General features: G+C 41.2%; 3 protein-coding genes across 3 annotated transcripts; 1 reads left to right on the top strand and 2 right to left on the bottom strand.

Annotated features, from left to right (window-relative positions):
* Window positions 1-683: 683 nt before the first annotated feature.
* On the bottom strand, window positions 684-2,816 carry LOC119023110 (CMRF35-like molecule 3). Its single transcript, XM_037104784.1, has 4 exons — window positions 2,720-2,816; window positions 2,251-2,616; window positions 1,962-2,019; window positions 684-968 (listed from the first exon to the last, which is right to left on the bottom strand). Exons 1-4 carry the CDS (start codon window positions 2,754-2,756, stop codon window positions 836-838), a joined length of 594 nt encoding a protein of 197 aa, XP_036960679.1. The 5' UTR covers window positions 2,757-2,816; the 3' UTR covers window positions 684-835.
* Window positions 2,817-5,685: 2,869 nt separating this feature from the next.
* LOC119022983 (acidic mammalian chitinase-like) lies at window positions 5,686-10,201 on the top strand. The gene is made up of 10 exons (XM_037104531.1): window positions 5,686-5,776; window positions 6,012-6,213; window positions 6,307-6,363; window positions 6,669-6,834; window positions 7,081-7,205; window positions 7,377-7,500; window positions 8,537-8,722; window positions 8,907-9,026; window positions 9,632-9,773; window positions 9,864-10,201. Exons 2-10 carry the CDS (start codon window positions 6,080-6,082, stop codon window positions 10,139-10,141), a joined length of 1,332 nt encoding a protein of 443 aa, XP_036960426.1. The 5' UTR covers window positions 5,686-5,776; window positions 6,012-6,079; the 3' UTR covers window positions 10,142-10,201.
* A 186-nt stretch (window positions 10,202-10,387) lies between these two features.
* mfsd4ab (major facilitator superfamily domain containing 4Ab) lies at window positions 10,388-15,112 on the bottom strand. The gene is made up of 10 exons (XM_037103672.1): window positions 13,646-15,112; window positions 13,334-13,532; window positions 12,954-13,196; window positions 12,697-12,859; window positions 12,433-12,548; window positions 12,109-12,282; window positions 11,871-12,018; window positions 11,709-11,779; window positions 11,443-11,563; window positions 10,388-11,338 (listed from the first exon to the last, which is right to left on the bottom strand). Exons 1-10 carry the CDS (start codon window positions 13,873-13,875, stop codon window positions 11,244-11,246), a joined length of 1,560 nt encoding a protein of 519 aa, XP_036959567.1. The 5' UTR covers window positions 13,876-15,112; the 3' UTR covers window positions 10,388-11,243.
* Window positions 15,113-15,881: the final 769 nt, after the last annotated feature.

Below are 15,881 nucleotides of genomic sequence, written 5' to 3'. Positions count from 1 at the left end.
AGTAAATATGATTATCCAGGGCTATCGCATTAGATTGTGCTGGAGCGACTAATACAGGAGAAACAAACACAATTGTTACTTGGAGCTACAGTCAGCAAGGTAATGTCTCTTTCTGGGTGATTTAAGTGGATTTATATATTTATATATATATATATATATATATATATATATATATATATATATATATATATATATATATATATATATATATATATATATATATATATATAGTAACTGGAAGTCACCAGCTTGCACAAATTGAGAGAAACACTCCATCCCGCCTGTAGCCATCCCACCTCTGTGACCTTACTTTAAGATTGGGAAAAAAAAAAAGAAAAAAAAAAGCAAACAGAGCAGCACAACACCATTATTCAGCTTCATCATTCATCCAGTTTTTACTCCATTTATGCACGAAAGGATTCTTCTTGGCATTCAGAACAGTGACCGATCTTGTAAAGTCCCCACCAAGAATCAGGTGGTTAAAAAAGCAAAATGAATACCATCCTCTGTGACTGTCCATACAAAAATCTGCAAATAAATCAAATGAAAAGCCTCGAGCCTCGGCTCACCAGAGGCGCTAATTTTAAAGTGATTGGATATTCAAAAGTTATCTCAGGCCCTGGCACTGAAATTAATGAGCTTTTAATCATTAAAATACAGAGGAAAAAAAGGACCCTGAAAGCCACTTTTTCATTTGGTTTATTTTTCAGTTTAATTCACACACTAATAGAGTGTCCAGTGGAGGAATGACTTCTGTAGCCGCAGTCTGAGCGTGCATATCATCCAGCCAGGATTCAAAGTGATGGTTTTTCTGCCCACCTCAGTCATGAATGCTTCAGTTTTGATGTTGAAATTGATGGTGCGGCTGTAATTTCCTTGAAGTCTTTATCCTCCACGCAATGACGTGCGTTGTTACCAAACAGCACAACATTGAAATAAAGAGGATCCAACGCAGAGGTGCCCACCAGCTGGTTTAAAACAAACGCAAAACAAAGACAAAATGATTTAGGGGGAAGTTGCATCATGCATTTATTCAACACTATTTCCTACACTCTTATCTCTTATCACTTATCTTTGAACAAACATTAGAGCCTATACCATCTTTTCTGTAGAATCATTTGTACGTATATGGTGGTATTCTGCGTAAATATTGCGCAAGTGCAGTCTGAGAAAGAATGTAAGCAAGCACATTTACTCAAGTACTGCGCATAAGTACAATTTTGTAGCAGTATTTCCATTTTCCACTTCCACCGCAACCCCGCTCAGAGGCAAATTTAGTAGTTTGTACTCCACTACATTTATTTGACAACTTTAGTTACTAGTTGCTCTGCAGATTACCTGCTGAATCAAAGCCATTTAAAATTGATTTATAACGTCTGCATTCAGATAAAAAACACACTTTTTTTTTTATTTTCTTTAAATGCTGAATATGGGATCAGATTATCAGCCAGGGCCAATAATCAACTGCCATCTCATATACAGTATATATGTACACACGTAGGATATGATTTACTTTCACTTGTAGTTCTAACACTTAAGTACACTTTCACTCAACTACCGTTTGTGTGGGTGACTTTCACTCTTACCAAAGTAAGAAGTTTGCACAATATTTTCTGCCTATCTATTCTACTTTCAATATCTATCTAATTTTACGTATTTTAAGTATTACTTTGATTACTTTATACAACACTGTGTGTAGAGCATGCCTTTGTGGCTTTAGTCAATGAACTGTTGTCTTACATTCTTTGCACCTGAATGAGAGAAATCATGAGACATCACACCCTCAAAAATGTAATGTAATGTAATCAGATACGCAGTTTGTTAAGAAATTAGGTTAAATTGCATTATTTGGTGCACTTAAATGAAACATTTTGGCCCACCAATGTAAAAAGTTAGTCCAGAGCTCTGTTATTTCAGTGGTTCATGTCAATGGTGAAATGGAAACGACAGTATATCCTCACCGTATTTCATCTTGTGTAGGTGATGAACTGGTTGGTGTGTTGATTGCGGTGGTTATCACTGCCGAACAAAACACTTTGCATCAACAAATGAGGTTTACTGACCAAGAATTATATTTATATACAGTACATCTACTTTTTGCCATCACATGGGGCCAATTTGTCAAGTTTGGACAACAAGTTAGAGTCATTTCAGATTTGTCTTTCTGCGTTAGTAATAAAACAGTGCATATCAGGGCAGGAATGTCAAGAAGCTGCTGTAGCAATGTACTAGATAGATTTCATAGCTGACCTGCGGGGGAGACACGGAGCGTGACCTTTGTGTAGACGTTCTTTCCATATCTGGCGACAACACACCAATAAGTATCCTGATCACTTTTCCTGAGAGAGGTCATGGTAACAGTGAAGACTCCTGCCTCCTTATCATCTCTAATGGAGCTTCTGTTGTTCTCTCTGGTCCTGGGTGTTTTCACCACTATGCTACAGAACTCATAGATGATTCCCTTGCACCAGTACTTTGTGTTCTCCCTGAACTGCTGGTCGTACTGACACGGGACTGTCACGGATCCTCCGTCTGCTGCTGTTACTGACCCCGGGGCCGACAGCAGAGCTGAGCCCACTGCATGCTGTGTGAGCCAGAGGAGACAGAGAGCTGGGGCTGCAAATTACAAAAAGAGAGAATTAATGTGATCTAAGTTAAGAGTTCTTTCAAAGTTACACAGCTACAGTATTAAACAAAAAAAAGAAGAAGCTGTTATTACCATAAAAGAAGCCGAGCGTTATCCCCGAGGTCGTCATGTTGGGAATGGAGACAACAACTTGAAGCAGAAGTTCAAATATTCAGAGGGTTCCTCTTATTCCTCCCACTTGGTAACACATTGTGCAATCGGGTGCTTTATGTGAAATCAGGGTGTTTGCAAAGTTTACGAGCGTGGGTTTGTTTATGTATGGGAAGTATTGTGCTGGGATCCCACAGACACAAAAAATACTCCTCATGTGAATGTTGTTGCTTTGTAGGAGACACTGGAGAGAGGCAACTGTATGACCAGTGTGTGTACACAAACAGCAGGTGGCACTAAAGACCAAACCGTCAGAGGACACGATGTGTTTTGTCACCTTGGGATCTCTCCTTTTTTTTCCTTTTCTATAGTTGTTTTGTTTTCTTCCCACCAGCTCATCAACTGCAGCATGTAGCACAATTTGGAGATAATAATAATTTCACATCATCTTTTGCCTCACATACAGTCGCATCGGCCTGATTACATCCTCAGGCTTTTGTTCATCCACGCTGATCCTCTGTCATTTTGCGCCAATGTATATTTTTAACGGCTTGATAATGATGTAACTTGTGTTAGGTGTCGTTATAAAAAGATCACGCAGTTAGATTTCTGTCATGGGCATTCACAGCGTTTAACTTCTGAGGTGCAGCTCGGTCACTTCTTTTTCTCGATGCAGCTACAAACTTGCTCTTTTAGAGCAACAGAAATGCTTACAGTCATGTATCGGGGTGTGATGATACATTGATTCACAGTGATGTACCGGTTTTGAGTATCGTCGATGCAAAGTTAAGACATCGAGCTAAATCATCATCTTGAAGAAGCATCTTCAGTTTGGATTCTGCCTCCTTGTGCCAAATTTGATGTTTTTGTTCTTGGTCTCTAAGCCATGTTTTAAGCAGAAAATAAAGAAAATGGCAGCTACTTCTGTGACTTATTATTGTGTTAAATCATCAGAGGATCTCATCTCGTACTAATCGTAGGCCCCCTGAAGTGGAACAAATCAAAATTGAGTCATGGCAGACTTTGTGATATCAGCAAATATTGTGTTGTGCCGTTGTCAAAATAATTGACATTGTGTCATATTGAGATGAAACCGGTGATTAACACCCCGTCATATACATTGTGCATGTACAGTAAATGTTGCTATTGACCTGAATGACATTTTGGTAACAAATGTGGTTGTGTAGTCTGAGCTGATGATGTCAGCGAGCAGTTGTCATAGATTACAGCACAGTTCATGTTCAGGTAGACCAACAATGTGTTTGGATCACACTGAACTACTGTTACTAATTCATAGTGATAAAATGGATGAATAGACTTGCTGAGGGAAGGAAATGGAAACAGAGAAGTGGAATGACGCTAATGTGTCCTTTAAGGGTCGACCCACAGAGGAAAAAAAAAACAGAACCACTGTATGTTTGGTGAGGTACGCACCAGCAGTCATTAAGGAAGCAGAACTCAGTTACGACACCCTCAAGAAATACATTTATGTTTAAAAAACTTCCTTTATAACCACGCCTCATTTGGCTTATGAAAACCTCTGCGCGAGATAGTTTTCATGCGATAACCGTGGCGTAGAGACAAGGCAGAGCCTCCACCACTTATTATGAAACTCATTTCAAGTTTGTGACTGTTGGAGCCACTTTTAGATTTTTTAACCGAGCAGATATTTTAATGTAAGTACATGTATGGCGTGTGAAAGATTAGTTTTTGATTTGCTCCTCGGGGGGAGCTTTTAAGTGCTGAGGGAACTTTCCTGAGATGATGAAATGACCTTGGTGAAAACTTAAATTGGACTGTTAAAAATCCAGGAGAGAAAATCAGTTGATTAAATGGAACCTCACACTTTCAGTCCTCCTGACATTTGCCTGACGTCTTTTCTTTTTCAACCTTTCACGCGTCATGGAAAGCAGGTTTTGTTTTGCCATCGTAAACGACGTTACTTTTGCTTCCAGGCCTTTTTTTTTTTTTTTTTTGCTCAGCCAGGTTGATTTCCACCGACATCGGCATATCTTTCTTTAAATATTACATAAAATGTTAAAGATAAAGAAGGCTGTGCTATAATGGAAGCCAGACGATAAGATAAGTTCTCTGTTTACCAGGTGATTGCTTTTGATTTTTATTGCACTCCCACCCCCTCCTCCATGATGACATATCACGACCCACTTCTTCAGCATGATTAGACGTGTCAAACATATTTATCATCACATATCTGCGGTCTAGACAGTTTCTCAAAGGCAATTTTGCCTGTTGTTAGTGTGAGCTGACTTCTTAATGTTTCGTGTCACCGCCTAACAGAGACGGCAAATTTACTGCCTGAAACAGAGGGCGTATTTAAGGGGTTGTCATAGATTTATGCACTTGAGTTAAATCACAACCAAACATCTGTCTTTCCTCTTGTTTCTCATGCATATATATGCCACTTTGATGAGTGTGATTCAGAGCTTAAAATATGTATTACAATCAGGCATAATTGGTGAAATATAAACAGTTGAGGTAAATCTTTCAGTGTTCTGCCTTGAGTGTATTCTCTGTCTTGTATTTGCTTCTGCATTATGCTTAGTTTGGATGAATGAGTCCTTCAGACAAGGAGAAAAGTGCGCCTGTGGGGAAAATGTCTGGCCGTGTGATAAGTAATCACATATTACTCCTTGAGTGAGCACATTTGATAATCTCCTCTTAAACAATCTTCTGCAAATAAACACCTTTCTGGCAGATATTGTGTTTTTTTTTTTTTTTTTTGCATGCAGACTGGCTGCCTATAAAATAAAGCACACCTGTTAGGTGACCTTCCTTGTACAAAGGTAGTCATGGGCAAAGTACTGTTTGTGACGGGTGAGTCATGGCCATTTTTACTCTTCTATTTGCAGCAGATGGTGTCCTGGTAACGGCTATTTTCAGGATTTGGTAAACAGTATATTTCATCAAATATTAGAGGGACAGTTTTAAACACTTGTGTCAGTGAATATCTGTGCTGGAAGATAATCACGCATTTTTTTGTTGTTCCAGCTCTGGCTCTGCTGCTTCACGCGCAGCTTGGTAAGCAATCTGAGCCTGAATATTTCTTTTTACGTCAAACATGAAAAGATCTGTGAGGAGGAAACTTGGGCTCTTTGTAGGCCTTACCACCATCGTTACGCCCTCACAAAAACCTGCCTCTCTGATCACATTGTCTACCTAATGTTGTATTATTTACTTAACCAATACGCTTGGGACCTCACGCATTGTATCCCATGTTTGGTCTGCCAACAACAGCTTTCCTTTTGAATCACAGGCTCATCCTTCATCCTGTCATGCTACTTCACCAACTGGGCGCAGTACAGACCACCTCCAACCATTTTCATGCCCGATGACATCGACCCGTGCCTGTGTACCCATCTCCTGTACGCCTTCGCCACCATAAAGAACAACCATCTGGCCACCTATGAGTGGAACGATGTGGAGCTTTACAGTCAGTTCAACGCCCTGAAGAACCAGTGAGTCACTAAAAATATGTTTGTTTCTCAACCAATATAAAGAACAATAAAGTAGGAGCGTTTTTATGAGTAAAATATCCAATTTCTTTTCAGGAATGGCAACCTGAAGACTCTTCTGTCTGTTGGAGGGTGGAACTTTGGCTCTACAGGGTGAGAATATGGGCAGACGTCTGCAGACTTGACATTACCAACAGTGGAGATCTTCAGTTATTAACCCTCTCAAACCTGCCAGATTGTACGATCGATGCATTAATTAAGCTGCAGGTTGTGTGTTTTAACTCATCATTATATCAAAATCCATCCAAGGATCTCAACATTTTCAGAAATATCAAATATGCCAAATTGGACTGTGGGAAAATGTACAAAAAAGAAGATCTATCTAATCTCAATGTCATTTTTCTCACTGTAAAGCTCAAACCAGCGTTCGCTTACATTTATTTCTGTTGCCACATCAGGTTTTCACAAATGGTGTTGAGCTCTGCCAACCGTCAGACCTTCATCAACTCGGTCATTTCATTCCTGAGGGAGTATGAGTTTGACGGGCTCGACATCGACTGGGAGTATCCAGCCAACAGGGGAGGCTCTCCTCAAGATAAGCAGTACTACTCCGTTTTCCTGGAGGTTTGTTCTCTGTGTTACAGTTTTGAAATCATTCCTTGCCCAACAGCACATATAGCTACTGCAGCTTGCCTTGAATTTTTTCGGGGTTGTGATAAATCCCTGTTGGGTGGATAACCACTGTGCCTTCCTGAATAAAAGATAAATAAAAGCACAACAACTCACAACCTGACCACGTTGCAAATCATGGATTATGGATCCTGGATTTCAGTTCATGCTAAATATTTTATATCTGTTGACATTCAACAGGAGATGAGAGCTGCCTTTGAAAATGAGGCCAAGCAGAGCAACAAGGCTCGTCTTCTGATGTCTGCTGCTGTGTCTGCTGGAAAGGACACCATTGATTCTGCTTATCAGATTCCCAAGCTTGGCCAGTAAGCATCTGAAGCTGTATTTGTAGGCTGTCCAGTCTTATCTACAGCAACATAACTGGGTCACAGTCGAACAGGACAACTCTGAATCGCATCCCCTTTCTGCTAAACTGTCAGTGTAAGCCTGTTGATGTTGGTGCGGTAATCTCTCCTCGTCTTTTTTTCCACACCCAGGTCCCTGGATATGATCAACGTCATGAGCTATGACTTCCACGGCTCCTGGGACCCCATGACTGGCGAGTGCAGTCCCCTGTTCAAGGGCCCGGAGGACCAGGGTGGCTTCATCTATTTCAACGTGGTGCGTACTCATGAATGCAGTTTTAACCGACTGTGGTAAAGCTTGGCCATAGAATGCACAAGTTTTCATTTGCAGCTACATCAACTCTAAAAGTCCTAGCTGGCGGCTAAAAACAGCTATTTTTCTAAAATGGATTAAGAGCTTTTCGATTTGCTGATCCTATCCATACGATTTAAAAAAAGACTCATGCACAGTGGGGTTTCTTAGTTTCTCACTGGTCTTTAATCAAGGTCTTGTTTGGGCATTCAGGAGCTCCACAGTGATTGTGATCACACCATCACATTCTGCAGCACTGGTTTCCTCAAGGACACCCACGTAGTTTGTAACTGGAAGAGCCAGTGGCGGACTCAGGATGTTTGAAGGGGCAGGGGTAAAAAAAACAAAAACGGCATCATCTTTATGTAGTGTGGCACCAGTGCACAGAAAAGGCACTGCAGAGGGCATTTCAACATGTTTTGTACACTAAAGGAGCTTCTTAATCATGTTTTTGTCGACCATAGAGGGATTCAAGAGGGCACTTTTGCAGCATTTCTTCAAACATACCACCCGACCCAAATTCTTCCCTTTCTATTCACTCTATTTGAATTTCTTTCAGACACATCTGCAGTACATGAAATATAGGATCACATCTGTTTTTCACTGAGAAAATGCCTCTGATAATATATGAACAAATGGTTGTTACTCGCTTAGGAAAGGTCAGATGTAGATAGATGTAGAAGAAACCAAACTTTAAAAAAAGAAAAATGAAATAAAAAACAACACAGAACTTTGACAATTTTTTTTTTAAACTCAAAGTCTGGTAAATTCATGTATCCTAAGACAAAGCAGATGTAAAATCAGGACTTTAAATGAGCCAAAAGGAAACTTGAAGTTCTCCTGAGTTAAATTCATGTATGGCATTTGATGCTGAAACTCTAAATAAATACAGGAGAGTTAGGCACCACCAAAATTGTTCTTCTCTGAGGGTTAAAGCACCCACAAAATCTATCCGGCACCGGAGGCAAGTATGTATCTAATTCCTTTGGCTTTGTTCCAGGACTACGCCATGAACTACTGGAAGAGCCAGGGGGCCCCGGCTGAGAAGCTGATTGTTGGTTTCCCCACATACGGCAACACGTTCACTCTTAGGAGCGCTGCTAACCATGGCGTTGGCGCACCTACCGCTGGTGCCGGAACTCCAGGAAAGTACACGCAGGAGGCCGGAGAACTCGCTTATTTTGAGGTGCACTTTCTTATTACTGTGATAAAGAACAAGCTTGATTGTTAATGGCAGTCCGGTGTTAGTTAATATTCCTCTGTGTGCTTGATAGCAGAGCAGATTGGTTTATCTCCATATTACAGGCTCCAGATGAAAGGGTGAATGTGTTCCGGGGCTGTCATTAATGCATCGCTTTGTGTAACTACAGATCTGCGGCTTTTTGAAAGATGGAGCAACTGAGGTTTGGAACCAGGCCCAGGATGTGCCATATGCCTACAAGGGAAACCAGTGGGTGGGCTATGACAACATCAAGAGCTTCCAGATCAAGGTAACAGAGCCGCACAGAACACTTGTTTTACAATTTGACAGGCCAATCTGTCGGCTGCTGTTTATTACCTCTGAGCTAAAAATGTTTCCATAACTCCATAACCTGCCAAGGTGTATATTACTTATATAAGTCTTAAACATGTGTTAAGTTTTTCCTCTCTCCTACAGTAGAATTTGACAGGAGTTGTTCTTTATCCATTTGATCCCATATTTATATATTTCTATGTGGGGTCATGCTGCGGTTATCAGGAAACACTGGCGGCGGTCGTATAGTCTTTTTTAAGCTCAGAAATGCTTGGAGTGAAATAACATGGAAGCATCTGGTGAAGTTCTCTAAATTCAAAAGAAAGTTGCTTCACTGCTTGTCTTCTGTAGCATAGGGGAGACTGGAGCATACGTTATGAAAGGTAAGGAGATGCTGTCCCACAATTCCTTGCAGCACCAGTATAAGTGCAGTCACATTCTCTTAGAACCATGGTGGTCTTTTCCTTAGTCCGCATGTATTGTCCTTTCCTTATTGACTTTAAGGAAACATGTTCATTTGTCCAACTATCGGACTATCTGTTTAAGTTGCTGTTTCTGACGCCTCCTTCTGGCTGTCTGTAGGTTGACTGGCTGAAAAAGAGTAACTTCGGAGGTGCCATGGTGTGGACCCTTGACATGGATGACTACATGGGCACTTTCTGTAACCAGGGCAAATACCCACTGATTAATGTCCTCAAAAAGGGCCTTAATCTGGAGCAAGCGTGTAAGACTTTTAATACCTCTATCATAGATGATCAGTGGTAAATCCACATAGTGTTAACAGGAAAATTATTTATTGACATTCGTTTTTCAGCCTGCACAGCACCAGCGACTAAACTTCCTCCAATTGCCGGTGTGAGCACGACCCAGAGCAGCTCTGGAGGAGGCTCCAGTGGCGGCAGCTCCTCTGGTGGGGGCTCCGGAACCGGCGGCATGGACAGCGGGTTCTGTGCCGGAAAGGCCAACGGCATGTATCCCAACCCAAAGGACAAGAACCAATTCTACAACTGCAGCAGCGGCAAGACCTACTTTGAGCACTGTGCTGCTGGTCTGGTTTTTGACAGCTCCTGTTCTTGTTGCAACTGGGCCTAAAGCTGAAGTTACAGATTGACTGGTTGACTGTTGAAAGGGTCAACTTCTCCGAGTACAGAGTCCTTCCTTCCACATTGTGGATGTTTAACAATGTAAAACCTGAGGCTTTCCTCTTGAGTGGTTCGTTTGAATAAACATCCGATGTGCTGCAGGTGTGTTGTATGTATCCACATTTTTTTTCTATATTGATCATAAAATGTGGGTGTCAGAATTGTCTTTGTATCAGTCAAAACAAATGTTCAGATGTTCATTATAACCAGTGCCACTGTTTTAATGGACATGTTATACAGTATGTTTATTTCCATGTGCAAATGCGAAAACATATGCAAAAACACGTACGCTTAATCTTATTAAAATAAAAGACAGAAATTAAAAAGAAGAGAAAGGGAAAACAAAACAAAACAAGGATATTTGTTAAAGGATAAGTCCACTCAAAAATAAAACATGTTGCAGCATTTACTTAAACAACTGAAGTAGATGGAGGCATTTTAAAACGCACAAAAAAGCAGCTCTCTCTATACTATTCATGTCTATGGAAGCCCAGAGATCCCAAATTGATTTGAAAAACTTAATTGACATGCTTAAAATGTGATCCAGCTTGTGCACCCACTTCATATACTACTGCTTTTGGCCTAGCAGCTACAGTGAATATTTATATTTATGGAGTTTTTCCACAGTCCAAAGCCGCTTCAGCTATTAGGGGAAAATATTTGTGGACTTCAAAACGTCACCCAACTTCTAATCGGTATGAGGGTGAGCACAGAATGACAGATTTTTTACTTTTTGATCAACTTATCCCTCAAGTATTCTGTTAAAATCATGATGATGATCCTTGTATTGTGAATTTCAAACGCTGGTACAATATTAAACAGAAGACTGATCCACAATTTGATGAACACTTTCCGTGATTTACAGGACAAAAAGAGTTTAAACTACAACCTCAGAAATACCATGTCATTTCCAACACAGTAAAAATACATCCGCACAACGTTCATTTCTCAAGGCTTTAGTAAACCATTTTGAAGCCTTTAATGATAGATAGTTGTAAAACATCATCTCCTACAGTAGCCAGTAAAAGACAAAAGAAAAACTGCTGTCCCTCTCAGCTGATCTCGTTCTCCTCTTTCTGCTCTGTTTTGGGCGATCCGTTCTGCTCTGGAGCCGGCTCCTCCACCATGGCTGACTTTTTCGTTGTTCCTGTTGGGTCGCAGAGGGAGATGGAACAGAGGGTAATGAATATGAAATGATCGAAAACAAACTCTCTGCTGCAGTGTGCATGAGGGTGCTGGTTCATAATGTACCTGTAAGGTAATTTCTGTGCATTCGATGGAACAGCAGGAGACCAATAAAAAGGATAAAACCGATGCAGGCGATTATCATTCCACACAGCAGGAAGCTGTAGCTGCCTTCAGTCTGTATAATCTGGGGAATGAGATAGCAACATTAAACTACTTAAACAAGAATCTAAACCTCCTCTGGGCTTGTTTTTTTTTGCAATTATAAGCTTATATCTCTACTTCTGCACACTTGCTTTTTCTATAATAATGAAGACACTCATCAGACTTACTGAGCCAACCACAACCTGCATTACCATCTCTCCCATCCCCGCACTCGTCACCAGGACCGATGTTGCACATCCTGCCGAAAGAAATGTATAGTTTATTCCCTCTCCTGGCTCTGAATCCATTACTGTTTTTATTATCATTGAGCTTTAAACTCTTCATTATACCCTGGTAATCGAGGATGTCTTCAGTATAGGCAAGCATACAGGGGAATATGCTGCTGAGGAAAAGCCCACATAAGCAGGTCCCGACAAAGAGGAAGGTGCTGCTGGTGTAGAAAATAAGCAGCATCAACACAGTAACAATAGCGCCGGCCTGCAAAAACAAAGAAAAGACAATGCTGACATCAGTGTTTGACCTCGAGTTTGTCTCATTGATAATGTCTGAACGTTTTATCAGTCTTACTATGTTGAACATCAGCAGTCTCACAGGCTGGAACCGGTACGAGAGAGGTATGGACACCAGGCGTCCAGCAGTGATCGCTGCCCAAAAGATACTGGCAAGGTAACCTGCTGTCTTATGAGGCAGCGACATCGGTGGAGCCACACCGTAGGTGTAGACAAACCCGGCATATGCACCCTGAAAGGAGAAAAGGCAGATTCCTTCATGTGCTCTGCTGTCCGAGTTTTATGTGAAGCAGATTTTGTAGGCCTACGCGTTCATAAAATTTTATGTGGAACACAGTTTGTGAAATGCACATCATATGATTCATCTGCAGCCCTCACTCACCACAATACCATCGGTCATAAAGAGCACCATCCCGCCAAGAATATGAATCATGAAGAAGGATACTGGCAGCCCGCGCAGGTTATCATTCCGACAGCAGCTAAAGATATCCCCGTGACCTGAAACAGAGCGTCACAAATGACAGATTGTAGCACACAAAAAGGCATTTATTGTGATTTTTTTCTCCATATTTTTCACAGAGAAAGAATGCATTATTCATTTAAAAATAGGACTCCTGTATAAAAATCACTCCCTCTTTGTCTTTACCCCCAGCTTCGTGTTCCTTCTGCTCCACGTCCGGGCCCTCTGCCCCCTGCTGGGTCTCCATTGCTAGTTCATCTTTGTCCAGGAGACGAGGAGTGCTGCTGGGGCAACACGGGATGAGCTGCTCCCGATACATCAGGAACAGGACTGCAACGGGCACCGGCAGCTGAGGGTGCACAAATAACATTTCAGCTGTTTTCCACTTTTCACAACAATTAACTGAAATAACATATTGAGAATTTACGTCTTCTGTGTCTTACGTTGATGAGCGCCATGATCCAGAAGGCGTAGTGCACATTGGAATCCTCCTCCACTCCCTCATGGGGCAGGTGGCTCTGAGTTATGTTGTGCTCAGCAATGGGACTGTTTCTCAGCATGTTCCTGAAATGATGTATGATCTCAGTGCCATTCCCCGTGTGATTCCCACAGCCCGTCTCTGAGAGGAAAGGATCTGCAATCAGTGGGCTCACCAGGGCTCCAAACCCAATGAAGAAATGAAGAGCCTGCAGAAAAGACAAAAGGCCACAGGCATGACTTACAGTATTTTAATGAGGAGGAAAGAAAAAACACATATGATTCCCTCTACAGTTTTTGAATGCTATCGTGTCAGGTCTGGTCTGGATATTTCATGCTTTTTCACCTGTAAGAAAACAGCAGAGTCCTTCTGATAGATGGTCACCAGTTGGATGTTAGCGATGGTGTCGATAATGCCCATCGCCAATCCAGACACAGCCATGGCGACGGCGAGCAGGAGGACATTATTGCACAGAGGTATGATGGCAAATATTACAGAGATGAGGAGAGCAGACACAAACAAAGCAGCAAGAGCACTGAACAACCTTTAAGAAAGAAAAGAGAGAGATTCAGTTAACGTGAAGGTCACTCCGTCTCCGACTATTTTGGCAGAGTCTGGGGGGGACTAACACTCCAGATGGGAGTTCATGATACTTACGTCCTCTTGAAAACACCACCGACAGAGCTGCCAATCAACAAGCAGAACTGCTGGGAAAAGAACACCCAGGTGATCTGACTAAGTGTTGAGTTTGTTTGACACTGCAAGTCCAAAATTGTAGGTCCAAGAAAGGCGATGCAGAGTCCAAAGCTGAAGAAAACACTCCAGTAGGTCAGTGTGTGATGGGCATTCCTTTTGAACAGAGTAACGATCCGCTCATCCACAAACATCTTGGCAACACTGTGTCAATGTGTGACAGCTGCCTCTGTCGATGCCTGTTGTAGTATAACCAGTTTCTTGATCTCTTTTAAAGCTTTCAGCTCCCTCCCTGTTGGATTGCTTCACTGGAGAGGATGTCCTCTCGAGTTAATGGGTGAAGCGGAGATTCTTCCAACAAAAATATCCCCATTTGAATTGTGTCAATGATTAGCAATGAAAAGGAGCGTGTGTTGAAATGCTACCAGTTAAGTGTGCATTTGTATGTCATAGCGCTTCCAGCTCTATCAATGGAAAATGCATCGTCCAGGAAGCAATGACGCATCGGCTTCTCGTGGACAGGTTGTCTTTTCTTTCATACCTGGACGACCTGGCAGCACTCATTGCGAAATCTTTGACGCTGAAAAATGACATACTGTGCCACAGAACATTGTCATTAAAATACATATTTCTACCTGGCTGACATGATACATTTTGTCAGGGTCTTGATGGCGCCCACATATATTTTTCTATAGATTGTGGAAATATTATTTGTAGATCTCTTGATGTCACTATCTGCTCCAACAATCGAGTCTCTAGACCTAACAAAAATTATATCGCGCATGTTCATCATGGTGTTATTGTCATATTGATGTTAGCATTTAGCTCAAATCTACTTTTCTCATTCAGGTGTTTTTATTCACGACATTTCCTGAGGTAACAACACTTTCTCTCTTGGATCAATCAGGCATTCTCCTCCTTCTCGTGTCTCCTCTCTCTGTCTATGAACAGTGTCTGTGACAACAGTATCAGTGTGAGTCAAAGAATATAATTTTGATAATAATTGCTGTCAAATGTTGTTTTCTTCTTTCTAGAATACTTCTGAATTTTCTTGGATTGCTTTTCCGAGGTAGTATGTGGGCGTGGGTGCGTTTAAAATTCAGAAACAATACTGAGAACAGACAATATGTGCAATATGACACAACGTTTGGCTTGACTTCATTTCAGAATGGATGTTGGTCGACAGATGCTTTGCGATTTAGATATTAGGGATTCTTGCACTTAACTGTTCTTTGGGTTTTAAAATGATGTATTCTACAATGAATGATAGTGAGTAATGTGTATAACTATATTACTTGACCATGAATAAAAGAAAGGACTTAAAACCTAATCCGTTCAATGATTACATGGAGGAAGCAAAGCTTTGCCAGCTGCGGCCAAATATGGTCTTCCGGCAAGGTCTGGAAACTCACAAAATCCCAACACAGGCTTATTGCTAAAACTGAGAATTTAGACATCTTTAAACTTACATATAATGAAAAAACCCGGCCCCCAAATGGCACAAAGATTTCCTGTATTTTATTTGCATGATAATGACACAAGCCTTTATGTGTTTTGAATGTGTTATTTTATCCCCTTGGTGTTATTTTATTGGTTTTTAATCTTGCTGTTGCAGTGACACAATTAGCCAGTTCTGAAGTTTGTTCGTCTCTAAATTCCCAAGTATGATGCGTATCTATGTGCTCGCGCTCCGATTTAAAACACGCTTATCCGTCCCTGTGATTTTATCTTTCTGCACAGTTGTTTTACGCCAGTATCACACAGCCTACAAAGCTAAGCTGTGTAACTGATTTGCCAACATGCCCTGCACAACCTGGAGATGCTGGTCAGGTACTAAACCCTTAGAAATATATGTGTTTACACAAAAGGCATTCATTAACATCAGCTTCCTCTTCTGGAGATATAGCAACAAGAAATGGCTTCTCCAGCTAATTGTCAACTAACGTGATCTCAGGTGCGCAAGGGAGCGTTAAAATTCAACAGCAACTTCAAGTTACTGAAGTAGGACATCAGTTTCAGAGTTAACTTTTCTACACAGGCCAGATTAAGAGATACTGTTTGTGTTTGCTAATTAAAGAACAACAAAGTGCCTTGAAAATGTCTAACAGCTGCTGCACAACAGTAAATGTAATCCACCTAAATTAATTTATTGTTGAGCCTTTTCACTTTGTTCAGGAATTAAATGTCAGCCTTCATTTGA

The sequence above is a fragment of the Acanthopagrus latus genome, chromosome 7, assembly GCF_904848185.1.
Source record: "Acanthopagrus latus isolate v.2019 chromosome 7, fAcaLat1.1, whole genome shotgun sequence".
Lineage (NCBI taxonomy): Eukaryota > Metazoa > Chordata > Actinopteri > Spariformes > Sparidae > Acanthopagrus > Acanthopagrus latus.
The sequence above is the reverse complement of the archived record's forward strand: the minus strand, read 5'-3'. Positions and strand labels throughout refer to the sequence as shown.